General features: G+C 36.8%; 1 protein-coding gene across 7 annotated transcripts in view; it reads right to left on the bottom strand.

Moving 5' to 3' along the window:
* Nucleotides 1-13159, bottom strand: part of LOC132924417 (uncharacterized) — a 62002-nt gene extending 48843 nt beyond the window's left edge. For 6 of the 7 annotated variants that reach the window (XR_009661323.1, XM_060988717.1, XM_060988712.1 and 3 more), the window contains exon 1: nt 12135-13159. Coding sequence is in view for 6 of the 7 variants with exons in the window: in XM_060988717.1 (XP_060844700.1) it covers nt 12135-12360 (226 nt within the window). In the remaining variant the exon portion in view is untranslated. The remainder of the gene's footprint in view (nt 1-12134) is intronic. The other variant, XM_060988718.1, reaches the window with a different exon arrangement.
* Nucleotides 13160-14357: the final 1198 nt, after the last annotated feature.

The following is a 14357-nucleotide window of genomic DNA, read 5'->3' as shown; positions in this document are numbered from 1 at the left end:
TGTTATGAAGACGCTATTTATTACATACCCTGAAGAAATGGTGCACGTTTTAGTTGATTTTTTTATCTCATCGACCCAAGGAGACTATAAAAATGTGGGATGTCCATTCTTAATATTTTTAATAACTTATATAATACTCTACCAATTCCTGGTATATGAAAATTTTATCCCTAATTGACACGTGCCGGATGATGAGACACTTTATTTTAGTCTTGTGACATTTAATTTTTATAATTATTTCCCTACAACCATTTCCACGTATATTAATTGGCAATATTTTGTTATATTCTTTTAATAATATATTTTCTATTTTCTATTGTGATATATTTTTTTTTTTTTTACAAAATTTGATATTATATAATATGATGTATCATTATAGATAATTCTGTACACACACACACACACACACACACACACACATATACATAATACATGTACTCATTGTATTCGTATGTATTGATGCTATTTTTATTTGTATGTTATATAACAAGACTACTACGCGTTAATGAATTATATTACCCACACAAGATCTAAATCACTCTATGTAGGTAGGTACATCCACAAATAATTAAATATTTTTACCTTTATACGTGTTTAATGTATAAGTATGCATATTTATCTTTATTCTTTTTGCACAATGCATTAATATAATATATATAGGTATTAGGTGCATTTCAATAGTTCAAACATCATCAATCATTTATTAGTATCCAACATAATTAATCAAAAAGTTATATCAGTATTCTAATTGACCACTTATCTTATAAAAAAAAAATCCATCAGAATGTCACGCCCATTATACTGTCATTTATTTTATTTTTTTATAGTTAAAATAACGTAGATATAAAGTAGATACCAAACAATTAAATTAGTAATTACATTTTTCTCGACTTTTAATTTATTCCACATTTATATTTCAATAATTAAGTATTATTTAAGTAATATTACTAATACAAAGAATAAAAATCATTTTTTTAAACTTATTCGCATTACTGTCAAGTATATCTTATAATATATTATTATTAATATTATATATTTAAAACATATTCGTTGTGGTAATGTTATTTGTATTTTTGTATAATCTGTATATAATATATAAGTATTTATACAAATAAATAATGAAACCTTCAAAAATAATTTTCATCAAGTTTTGAGTTATACTTATAATCAATATATCTCTTGAGTCTTGACATAATATTATTTATATATTTTAATATTTATATTTGAACATTTTAATGAGATGGATTTAATTTACTCAAATAAATTTATTCAAGCTATAATTTTTCCTTTCAGAGTTGTATTCATAAAATGTCCCTTCAACAATGTTAAAAATTCAGTCTATTAACGATAAGAAAAGGATTAATCATAACGTAAATCTTTCTTTTTTTCCGTTTAAATTTAATATTTAATATTCCTTATTCTAACTTAATTGTATAAAGTATTTATGACATTTTAATATTCAAATGTATTGATAATATTTATATAAATATAAATAAAAAAATAACTTATTTTACTGTATCGGAAAAAACTCTTATAAAAAATATAGTTTTAATTTGTAAAATCGGAAATTATTTTTAATCATACAAAATTTAATATTCTAACTGTGGATTAATACAATATATTGTATTGTTAATTTTTTTTTTTTTTTAGATGATAAAAATTAATAATATTGAACTTTATATTGAACCACATATCACTATTTTAACTTAGAATATAATTAATATGCTATAAGGTGGACATAAATTATTACAAAAGTCGGAAAATGACGTGGCTCGTGGCTCCGCACAACTTTATATTATAGTCACATAATTTTAAACATCAAAGTATAAGATGACACGTTATATATCTATGAGAAATGAATGAAGGATAAATTATTTTAATTATTAAAGTATAAAACAAAAATGTAGGTCGACTCACATTTTCGTAAATTCAAATTTTTGAACACATTATCCCTTAACAATATGACTGAGTCATGTATGATGTAAATATGTATCACGAATATATTTTAATTTATAAACGAACGAATAAATATAAATAACAATGATTAAGGATTAGATCTATGATTTGTTACGGTGAATTTGCCGATACGCTTGTTTTTATACTAAACAATAGGTTACAGAAAATAATAAACAATTATACGCATTAGTAAAGGACTAATCCTAATATTACTCCAATTTAACCTCTACTAATTTGAATTATTCGGATGAAGACTTATTGTAACTTATTGTAACCTTATTATTTATCATTATGTAAATGAATTATTATAATTTTTTCAAATTCTATTTCTGAATTATGGTTTATTTTTTAATTACAAGCTGTAACAAATATTTTTAAAAGTTCAAACCTCAAATAGTTTAAATTTAAAACAATTATTATATTCTCGGTTTACTGTTATTTAGAAGTATACGTACGGTATAATTGTTGAAAAGCGAAATATGTAGGTATGATAAAAATACGTAAATATAATATAATATAATTATACAGAAGCCATACATCTATAAATATATTATATTTGTATTATTTTTCCAAATTATAAATAATAAAACGAAAAACTGCTATTAAAATTCAAAAACGATTTTAAAAATATCATATATTTAATGCCAGTTTGATCGTGATCGAATCGCTAACAATTGTATACGCTGATATAAACTTATATCCAGGCCAAAGATAGTTTTCGAACAATTTTAATATTATTTATTTTAGCGTTAGAAAATGTGCGAAACGCTGTTTTATAGCATTATCGTCATCGTCGCGTTACGCCAGCATCCAAGTTATACATTTATAGACATTATTTACATGTATATCGTATTTCCGTATGATTTTTTTTATTATTTTTGATCACTCGCCAAACATCAAACGAGCATGTATTCCAATTTCCCGCGCTCCATTTTTCCACTAAACCACAATTTATGTTTTACTCTTTAATTTATAATCGCACTTTTTATTTAAAGTAAAAAAAAAGTCTCACGAATGACGGAGTTTCACGTAAATTCTATTGTCACATCTCGAAGACGTTCTATTTCTCATTCATTATAATTATTATTATAAGAAATATTTCCCAACATTCTAGCTATATAATCTCGATCATTATTTTACAACAAATAATATCTACCGTTATGGCGTTATACTAACTCATCAAAATATAATTCGTCTTTGTTAGATCGTTAACGAGTATATCTTTAGCGAATGGTTGTATAAACGTTATAAGATATAGTAGTAATATTTCATTACTAATAAATGCGGTCAAACCACAATAACAACATCCAGTATAGTAAACTTTTTATCATCTTCTACGGTTTATTTAACTTGTACTTTTTTTTATTTTTTATTTTTACTGATTTTAACTACACTGGCTCGTATTTTTTTTTGTCACCAAAAAATTTTATCTCACGCTTACTGGAAAACTCTATAAACTAGTAACCACGAAGTTACACCACAATTCGCCAGTTTCTTTTCTCTCCAGAGTAGCTCGTTGTCTATATCCATTTATCCCATCTATTGTTCGAAATAATATATACCCTCTAGTGGAATGTGCATACGAATTAATTTCTGTTTGCCCATTAGTAGTACCTTTATAATATATAACACACTCATCGTATATGGTATAGCAACAGCAGGTGGTGTCCGCCGTTCTTACCACTGACTCGTTACCGCCGCCACCACCGTATTATTACCTTTCGTGGGAGAATCTACTGCCGCCGCACCGTCCGGTTTGTACTTGATTTTGACGTTAAATTCACTCGACCGAAAATCCTGCCGGGCTTGCGTCTAAACACGTAGTCCACACACCGGAAAAACGTATATATCGAAACAAACGTCGTCCGCGTAATACCACTGCAGTATACCTACATATTGCAATATATTATATGAAAACGACGGCTTATCGCGTGTTCAGAAGAAAAGCTACGTCGTAATGGTCACGATAAAGTATTTAACTTTGAGATGACGCACGTTTGCATTTTTATGTATAAGTACACGCCACACTATGAACTTGTAAAGTTGTAACGTTATAGAACGTGGCCTTTTTAGTATCGATGCGACGGTGGTACAAAAGCATTCGTATAATAATAAGTACGAAGTACGTACCTATATATATATAGTTATACTCGTCAAAAAAACAAAGTTGTACAACTTTACACGAGTAGATTGATTTGAAATGGCGTTCAAAGCGTTAGGGGATATATTATATTTGAATATTTTTTTTTCTTTTTAATCAAGTAATCTCCCTTCTTTTTCTTCACTAATTCTTGTGCCCATAATCTCATATATTATATTATATAGACGCCTTTGTCACCCCATAATATACGGTTTCATGGATATATCCGCATTATATAATGTATAAAGACTTGCGGCTTCAACATGTACAGTGTACAGGAATCACGGGCTGATAAATCCTACAGTGGCGAAAACCCCCTCAAAGTTTCTACGAACAGCTTTTAAGTACTACCGCCATCTAAACCACGCAGAAAATACTCTGCATGTATGCACACAGAAAATAGTTTTCAGTATTTACTCTCAAATACTAAAAGAAAATAACTATAATATAGTACTTTATAGTATACCTGTTCTATAGTTGTACGGTGAGTTGTCAATCTTCCCTCTCCAAACGTCATACGTTAGAGTATGTGAATATATTTAATCATTCATGAATACAAATATAATATTATAAAAAAAAATAAAAATCCTTTGAAACTCTTGTTTTTCATATTATAATAAATAATACTTCGAATTTAAATCAAAAATAACAAGGAAGATCCAACAATGATAGAGTCGATATATAAAGTATATAGATCCAAGCAGTAATACACAAATACAATAACAACATGGGTATAATATAATCAGAAACTACGACCATAATTCATAAGTATACCTACATTACATCATTATTGTCGTCGAATTATAAATTTAATTTTAATTTTTTAAATTCGAATTAATAATAGGTACTATTAGTGAATATACATATTATTATTATTGTGGATCACTTGTCAGTGTCAAGCACGCAAAATATATAATATTGCTTTTTTCTCTATACTCTCAACCACACCCGTTCTTCCCTCCGCCGACATCGCTATTATGTATACTCATCATACCGCTGTTTTTTCAGTTACTATACGTGCTACTCAAAATAAGCTCGGCTCATTATTATTATCCGCCCTTCCGAAGCTGCGCAGTATACATGTTCTACATTTTTGCTGTCCACTAACTATCTTCTCCCCTCCTTAAAACGTAGTGCCTACACTCTTCTCGGTATGCACACACACCCATATATATATATATACATGCGCATATTCAATTTCTATATCTACATTTTCAATGATTATCCCTCGTTTTCAACACACCCCGTGCATATGCGCGCCTTATTATTATTTAAATAATAATTATTATAATAGAGCAGTCATATACTCGATGACGAGGAGAACCGCCACTACAAGTCGCGTATTCTCGGTATTTTCTCGGCGTATTATTATAAATTTTAATTGCCCTGTTGAAACGAACAAGCGCTGCTTCTGCTGCTGCCAACTACCTCGTATAAGTCGTATAGTAATACTACCCCCTCCTATTTACCACCCCATATACTCCAAAAGAGTGGAGGTAGAAACCATAATAGTACCAACTTCTATTATGTGAATTAACATAGAATTTATATAACGCGCTCCGGCGACTTCGTTCTATAGAATCGTTTTTAAACCATTTTTACCCGGTATTAAAACATATTATGAGCAAGTAATAATAATACGCACAGAGCGCATACACCTATACACGCCATACAGTATATTATGTTAAACTATATGTTTATGAATTTATTATATCATTGTATGTAATACGCGTGTGTATAGCATGTGTACGAGAACTTTTACATCAGCGTTTATATAATGCAATATTGGCGATGATCAATTATTACTAATTAATAAAGCGATCTTACACGATTCGCGCAATTTTGATTTCCTTAATTTAATAACTGGTGTTTTTTTTTGTAGTAGTAGTAGTAGCAGTAGTAGTTTGAAGAAGTAGAACACGTTTGCAAAACGTAAGCCGCACCAAAATGATTGCCGTTACATTTATAAAATAAACATGCCTATATATTATATTATATTCGCCGCATTTACCGTCTCGGTTAATCGGTCTTCTTTAACAGTAGCCATTACCGTTTCTTTTATTCTTTTATTTTTTTGCAGTTCGATACCCGTTATACCAATGTCGATGACAAAAATAAACGGTGTTTCGGCCGCGGCGTTATACTTCCATATCGATTGTATATATATTGTGGTTTAAGTGAATTTGATACGGTCGTATATATATATATATAATTACATCTTATATATAGATAGTCCGGTATGTAATACACGGTATGTCGGTATGGCCGGTATACATACTTCTGTTGTAGGTACACGTATACATTTATGGGCTATTTATCGGCCGCGTTTAAGTGTGAAAATGATTTCGATATTTCTTTTCGTATTCCCGTTGTTTTAGTGCGCATATAGTCTAAAAGGTTTACCTACACCAATAACCGCACTTCTTGGTTTTTCTCCATAAAATATTATGGAAACATAATATTATTTAATTTTGTCATAAATATGTAACGGTGCGATATTCGAAAGTAGGTGGTATATTATAATATTATATAGCCACTATAACTACAATATTATTATAATGGATATAATTTTTGAACATTATTACACGGCGATGTTCTTTTTTAGCAGTACGTATGCGATGCACGGTAGTGTATCTAGTGGATGAAGTACGAGTACCTACGCATTATACGGTACAGCGAGTAAGGAAATAAAGAAAAAATGCCCAAACAGCTGAAAACAACAGCGTTAATCGAGCAGCCGGAAACGGCCATATAGTGTCAAAACAGCAGAAGAAGAAGAAGAAGAAAAACACCTGTTTATAATTTTTTTCCAGGTAACAACCCATGTACCCTCACCATTAATATGCGTCTTCCCGTCGTCTTGTGTCGTCGTCACGCGTCGGTCGTCGTTGCGCACCTAGCGCATCCATCAAGCACCGCCAAGGACGGAGTTCACACGGCGATTATAATATGGGCGATCGACTTACAATCAGTGTACCGTATCCGATGTTTTTTCATTATTATTATTATTATTATTATTATCATTATCGTTGTTATTATTCTCTACCCGCCTATATCCGTATGTCAACCGTTGTACGCGCAGTCATTATATAGGTATATATATGTACCTGTTGTAGCTCTATATTATATGTTTATATAATATTAATTGGTGATGCAAACGCGCGTTTTATGTATACGACAACCGTAAACCTGCGGCAGTTGTGTTCGTGTATATACAAATAATAATAATAATAATAATAAAAAAACAGTACCACGTCCAGACCGTCGCGTATATTATGTATACAATCGCGGTAATCGTGTAGTTTTAGTGTTATATGCACACAGACACTCGCTCGCACACACACAAACACACACATACATGTATATTTATTATAAATATATACAAGTTTCAACTATACATAGTTAATAGGGTTTTAAGCGTTTTTCTTTTTTTGTATTTTTGCATTTTTCCGCCCCTCCGACTAAATCGTTATAACGTTTTCATATCGTCGCGGCGCGTCTATTACCGTGCAATTAGGACGCGTGTACGTACGCATTATATACGCACAGCACATAACGACGGTGCATATTATATTGTATCGTATACATAGGTACACTATTATACCTGTTATTATTATTTCTATTACTATTGTATTCGCGCCAGTAATATTGTGAACGTAATATATTATTTCAACCGTCGTCCGTCGTTATACCACCCATTTCTTCCAAAATTTATTCTTCAACGCGCTCGGCATATATACGGGAGGTTATTGTATATTTTATTTCATTTTTTATTTATTTAGAGTTTTCACACACGTGGAAATATACATGCGCATTACGGGCTGGTGTAATATTTTACGACGACGCGAACACAATAAGTTCGCGCTCTCATCACACACGCACTCATATATATAATATATATATACGATATATATGTGGAACGCGCTGGTAGATAGGTACTTTTACGTTCATATAGTATTACGTATAACAGTAGCGGTGATTGAGAGTTTTTCACACGCGCCAATCTCCTACCTGTCTACCCGCAATGACGTATAGCTGTGTATACGCCACACGGCTGCACTTCCCCTAAACACCACCCGATCGCTGTAGTGGTTCCCATCATCGTCATTATCATTATAACACATACATACACACATACACACACACCCACTAAGATGCGCCCACGTAATCACACAAAGGCGCTTACGTCCGTGGGAAAAACCACCCGTCTTGGCAGACGGATTTCTCGACGCCCCGAGAGCATCGACGCATTGTGGTTCGTGGCGAAACGCCCGGCCCGCGCATTAAATGTATATAATATTAATATATATATATATATATATATATATAGAGAGAGAGAGAGAGAAAGTGAGAGATAGAGTGCGTATAGTACGCTATACATTGTGTATAACTAGTTACCCGTGTTGTAAACGGGGATGAATATATATGTATTATTCATACAGGGTGAGCTATGTATAGTGTTTAGCCGACTTTCCACACATACACCTAACACAGAAAAACGGGAAAACATAGTTCCCTACGCCCTACGGACCGTGTTTGCTAAACACATAATTCACAAAATATGTACGCTGTACAATATATACTATGCAAAAACCTATACTAATTTATTATTAAACTTATTTTGCGTTCTCTATACATGCGCGAGTATTATGTGTGTGCGTGTGTACGCGCGCGCGGCTATATGCAATATGCATATTACGCATCGCCGCGCGGTAAATTTATTCAGAAGTATATAACGCGGGATGGGGTGCACGACGATTTTAATAGCTAGCTCGGAAAAATCGCGAGTGATCTCTGCTGTTGCGCTGGACATTAATATTTCAAACGTTAACGCCGCGCGTCCCCGAGCACAATCGAATTTCCGGTATACCTTATAATATATTATTATATTATACGTCGTATAATAAACTGAGTTATATATCATAATATATATAGTATAGCTAACGTTTGCTAGTGTATATATAGGTGTACTATATATTATATGCCGACGACGACGACGACGACGTAATCTCGTCGGCCCGGTCTAAATCGCGGACTTGAGGAACCTAAACATTCTGCAGACATGATGATGTTATATTATGTGTCTTGGTCTCTGAGGAATATTATTCTATCGGTCGATCTCCCTCTCTCTCTCTCTCTCTATCTGCGTGTATGTGTGTGCGTGTCACTTGACTATACGGCGGGCGAGACGAAACAGATGTAATGAAAACGGCGGAAAATATATGTACGAGAAGAGAACTCGCGGCCGCCCACGTTCTGGCCGGCACGGTGTTGGCGCGCGACAAACCGTCGTCGTCGTCGTCGTCATCTGGACACGTATATACATATTGTAATATTATTATTATACTCGATTCCGTCGACTTGCGCCAGAACGGGAAATATAATAACAACGATCATCATAACGCGTTATAATTATATACATTATTATTGCATAATATTATATTATATAATGTAGTGTATATTATGTATATAGCGACGCACGGGTGTAATAATACTGTGTATAATGTCGCGATGAGGGGAAGCCGCTCTAAAATAAAAGATGACTCCGGAGCGGCGGCGGCGGCTTAACGAGATCGACCGGAACGGCGACCGGACGATTCCATATTTAGAAACACGCGCGTTGACCATAAGACAAAAAAAATTAGCTATAAAATAAAAACCGAGTCGCGCAAAGTGAGGCGATTCGCCGCCGCTGACTATGCGTCTAAATTATACGATCGTCATCGACTATACGCGGACGACGACGACGACGAAGCTTTTGACGCCGCGCCGTCCGCGTATAGTCGGTATATTTATAAAACGTTACATTATTATTATACACGCGCGCATACGTCGTCGCATATTATGACGCCTTGTAACGGGCGGCGCGGCGTGACTTTCGCATCGTTCGAGTCGTGTCTATATATAAACGCGCGTGTGCGACGCATCGCTCGCCGTGCCGCCGCGATACGCGTAAACGTATACGTGTGTACACCATATAATATTATGTTATGCGTGTTTAATAATAAATAGATCGGCGGCGGTGACGACGACCACGACGACGACGAATTTTATTATTCACTTGACGGGCGCGCCGTTGCGGGTCGTCTGCAAAATCGCAGCCACCGCCAACCGGACACTTTTAATACGCGCCCATAACATTATATGTGCCGGACATATGTGTGTGTGTGCGATACGTGTACATACACGCGCACGCGCGCACATACACATCACTACTACATATATTATACATCGTCGGCTACTTATACACTCCGTACGATTACGTGTGATATACGTGTTGCCCGTTAAATTTAAAACGGAGACACGGAGTCTATTTTTACGCGGCCGTCCGTATAGGACAGGACGAGCGAGCGATATCGCGAGGATTCCGCAAACCGCACAGTTTATTAGCCAATGCCGCTGAACGGCGACGACGCGCGCGTTCGTCGTTCGGACGAGATCGCAGGCGAAGAAACTAGATGACCGTATTATTATTATTATTATTATTATTATAACGTATACTTCAGCGATCGACGTCGTTCCGAAAGCGCACACAACATAATAATATACGGTTTAATAATATTTAATATCACGACGGCGAGATTAGGTATATATTATTATGAAGCTCGAATTATAAAACGGCCGCCGATGTGATATTACGAGACGGGTAATAAAGAATATGATATTATATTACAGCCACCCACTACATGATATACGTATATTGTAATAATAGCGTCGGTAGGTGACGCCGGTGGTGGTTACGGCAGTGCCGGAGTGCGTTTTACACCCGCGGCTCGACGACGCGATTGACGAGAATAGTATAATGTAGAAACCATCACTAAAGCCTATAAGGAGGGGTGTGTGTTTACGTCCGGGGATTTCGAGATTTTGGAAACCATTACCCTCGCACTTACCCGCACACACATCTGTATCTTATCGAGAACATTCGAATAGCTATTCGGTACGGCACGCGTTCGTACGTACATATAGATACCCCATAACGATTTTCCTCCGGGAATTTATATAGCATCGTATTGTTATAATATATATGTATAATTGTGTGCCACGGGCAGGTTGCCTATTTCGATAAATTCTTTGTCAGGAAACTTATTTATAAGAAAGGATTGCGCCACCGAGATGTCGCTTTACACAATATATATATATATATATATATAGGGTTTCAAAATACATGTAGTAGTTGCATATAGTAGGTACGCAAAAACCGCCGACGTATAGCATAACATATTATGATGATAATAATATAATAAAGAAAAGCAAAAAAAGACAATAGCCTGCACCAACACCACCGCTTCCACAGCCACCCGTACACCACCACACGGTCTTTTCAGGTATCACAGTATCAGTTACCATGTACGCATACATCGTAAACCATATTATTATAACCCCAATGCAATGACAGCAGTGTTCTTATGTCCCTTTTTTGTGATACTTATTATTATTATTATTAACTATATACCATAATATTATATCCTTATCGGCGGCGCCTTCGTGATATTATATTATAATATTATTATATATGCGTTCCCGCTCAATTCGATCTCGACTGATATACCTATCGCGTTACGACAACACGATATACCGACCACGGTGGCTATCGTTGTTCTCGCGTGTTTTAATAAATCGACACACAAACACACACACACACACACACACACACACATACACACAAAGCTGTCGGTACACGGTCTAACCACTAAAATGCGTTATAAAACTATCCGCGTGAGAATTATTATTAATACAAATTCGAATTTAACAAACGAAAAGTTAATTTATATTCGTTTTGAATAGCCGTGTCCATCGCGGTCAACAAATACAACCAGACGCAACGGTACGTCGTCGTGTATTCACATAACAACAATTCCGCAGTGGCATTGGCTTAGACAAACCTAAGTCTAAAAGGATCTATCACTAATTTTCTATATTACCGATTTATTATACACCGATAACATAATATTATATTTTAAACGTTCTTACTGCGAATAACGTACACATAGTAGTGTAAAAGTATGGATAGAAAATAATTAACTGTCAACAGTACCTTTGAACGTGGAGTTTGATAGCACGGCTGCCGTGCTGGTTATGAAGAAGAAAACGAACATTGTCATGGTCATCCATCTACAGCCCGAAGATGTTGACAGTGAAGTGGTTGAAACTTGATGACCACGCTGTCGCCACTTGACCGCCTTGGTGCTTCCACCCCCGCCACCCGAATCTTCTTCGCCGCCTTCTCCACCACTGTCCGAAGACTTCATTGACCAAATCATGTTGACTAACGACTAGTGTTCTTCAAACGGATTAAACGGCGCATTGCCGAACGGTATACAACGCCAAAGTCGATCGTGGTTTAGCCACTGCGACTTTTCTTAGACTTCCAAACCCTTCAAATAAGTCACTATTTCGCCGTTCAACGACCGTCGAAAAATTTACGATCATTTTAATTCTTATTTTTTTTTTCTTTCCCCTTAGTGTTTATTTCCGTCTGCCTTTTGCGATATTTATAGTCTTGTATGTCGCATGCAGCACAGCGAAATCTATAACAATTTGCAACTGTAACGATGTATTATAGCCGTCAACGGTGGCGGAGATTCGAAAAGGGGGATTTTTTTTTTTAAGTACGCATTTAAGGGTCGTCGTGTACGCTATATAATGAAATCGCGTCGACATACATTATGCGATTTAGAATTTAATAAAACGACCCTCGCTGGATTGAGGGGTCGTTGGGGCGCGAATACGAGATCCACGCGTTCGGCGAAACGTGCGGTGGTTCAAGAACGAGAAGATGATGGAGAGAAAAAAAAAAAAACTCGGCGTCGTCGCCGACGGGTTTTCTTGCCCTTATCTCTCTGATTACCGTTCCGGGTGCGCGGCGAGTTTCCGTACGACGCAAAGACTCGGCACACACTGTGCCCCGCCGGGTGAAACGATCGCTCGCACGTACACACCACTAAACGCTCACACACAGACACGCGTGCACACCGACTGTGACACACACGCACACATCAACAAACAAACGTCGCTCACCGGGACGCCGTGACCGACTGACGACTGCTCGCCGCCGCCGTCGCTACTCGGAGCTGCCACCGCCGCCCGGCCGGGAGGTTTGCGCCGGCGACGGACGAGAGGGGTGCGTGGTGGGCGGGCGGGTGGGAGGACGGCCGCGCGCGGTTCCGGGCCCGGCGATGACGGCGGCGGCGGTGGTTTCTGCTGGCTCTGCGACCGCCGGCGGCGCTCTCTGTTGCCGGCGGCGCGGCGGTCGCGTCCACCGACTACGACTACGACGACGACGACGACGACGACGGCGGCGGCGGCGACGATGTAGGCGTCACGCGGTGCGGCGGCGGGTTCGTGGAAAACCGGCGGCGAGATCGACAGACTATATCGCGCGCCCGGGTGGAAAGCGCGGCAGCGGAAACCGAATCTCGCCGGCGCGCGCGCGCGTGTCCCCGTGAGAGACGAACCGTCGCCGCGCCGCCGCCGCCACCGCCACCGCCACCGCCGAGGGGTAGTACAGACATTATCGTTGTGTGCCACGCTGTTACGTATATATATGTGCGTGTGTGCGAGTGGGTGTGTTGGTGTGTGGACGTGTGAGTGTGTGCCGTGTTGCGACGGGTTCGAAATAATAAAAATAAATAATAATAATAAAATAAAATACCGGCGGCGGCGGCGTCCCGCTCGACCCCGCGCGATGACGGTGGCGACTATACCGGTGAGCAAAACCGTCACCGTTGTCATAGTACCTATATAGTATATACACTTATATATATATATATGTACGCGCCGAGTATATAAACGTGGCAGTAAAAGGGATGTTGTTTTTTTTTTTTTTTTATTCCCTTTTAGCGCCGCATCGAATAATAATAATAACAATATAATTGTATTATTGCCGCCGCCACCGCTGCCGCCGGTTTGCGCGCGCAACACGCGTATACACAGCCGACACCGCCGCGAGGACGGTCACGATCGTATAATATTGTACTATATAACATTTTAATCGATTGTAGTAATATTATTATTATTATCATTATCATCGTCATCGTCATCACTCGGAAACATAGCCCGCGAGAACCGTCCGATATTATATACAAGTATATAATACGAGATATACGTACTATAAGTGTATATATAATATAATACACAATGCAGACTTAAATATATATATATTATATATATATATATAGAAAGAGGGAAAGAGAGAGCTACTATTTTGAAGAAATATTTATATTTATATAACCGATTAAGTCTTAGAACTTTGACCCTT

The sequence above is a fragment of the Rhopalosiphum padi genome, chromosome 3, assembly GCF_020882245.1.
Source record: "Rhopalosiphum padi isolate XX-2018 chromosome 3, ASM2088224v1, whole genome shotgun sequence".
NCBI classification, from domain to species: Eukaryota; Metazoa; Arthropoda; class Insecta; order Hemiptera; family Aphididae; genus Rhopalosiphum; species Rhopalosiphum padi.
Note: the sequence above shows the minus strand (reverse complement) of the source record. Positions and strands in the feature narration are given on the sequence as shown.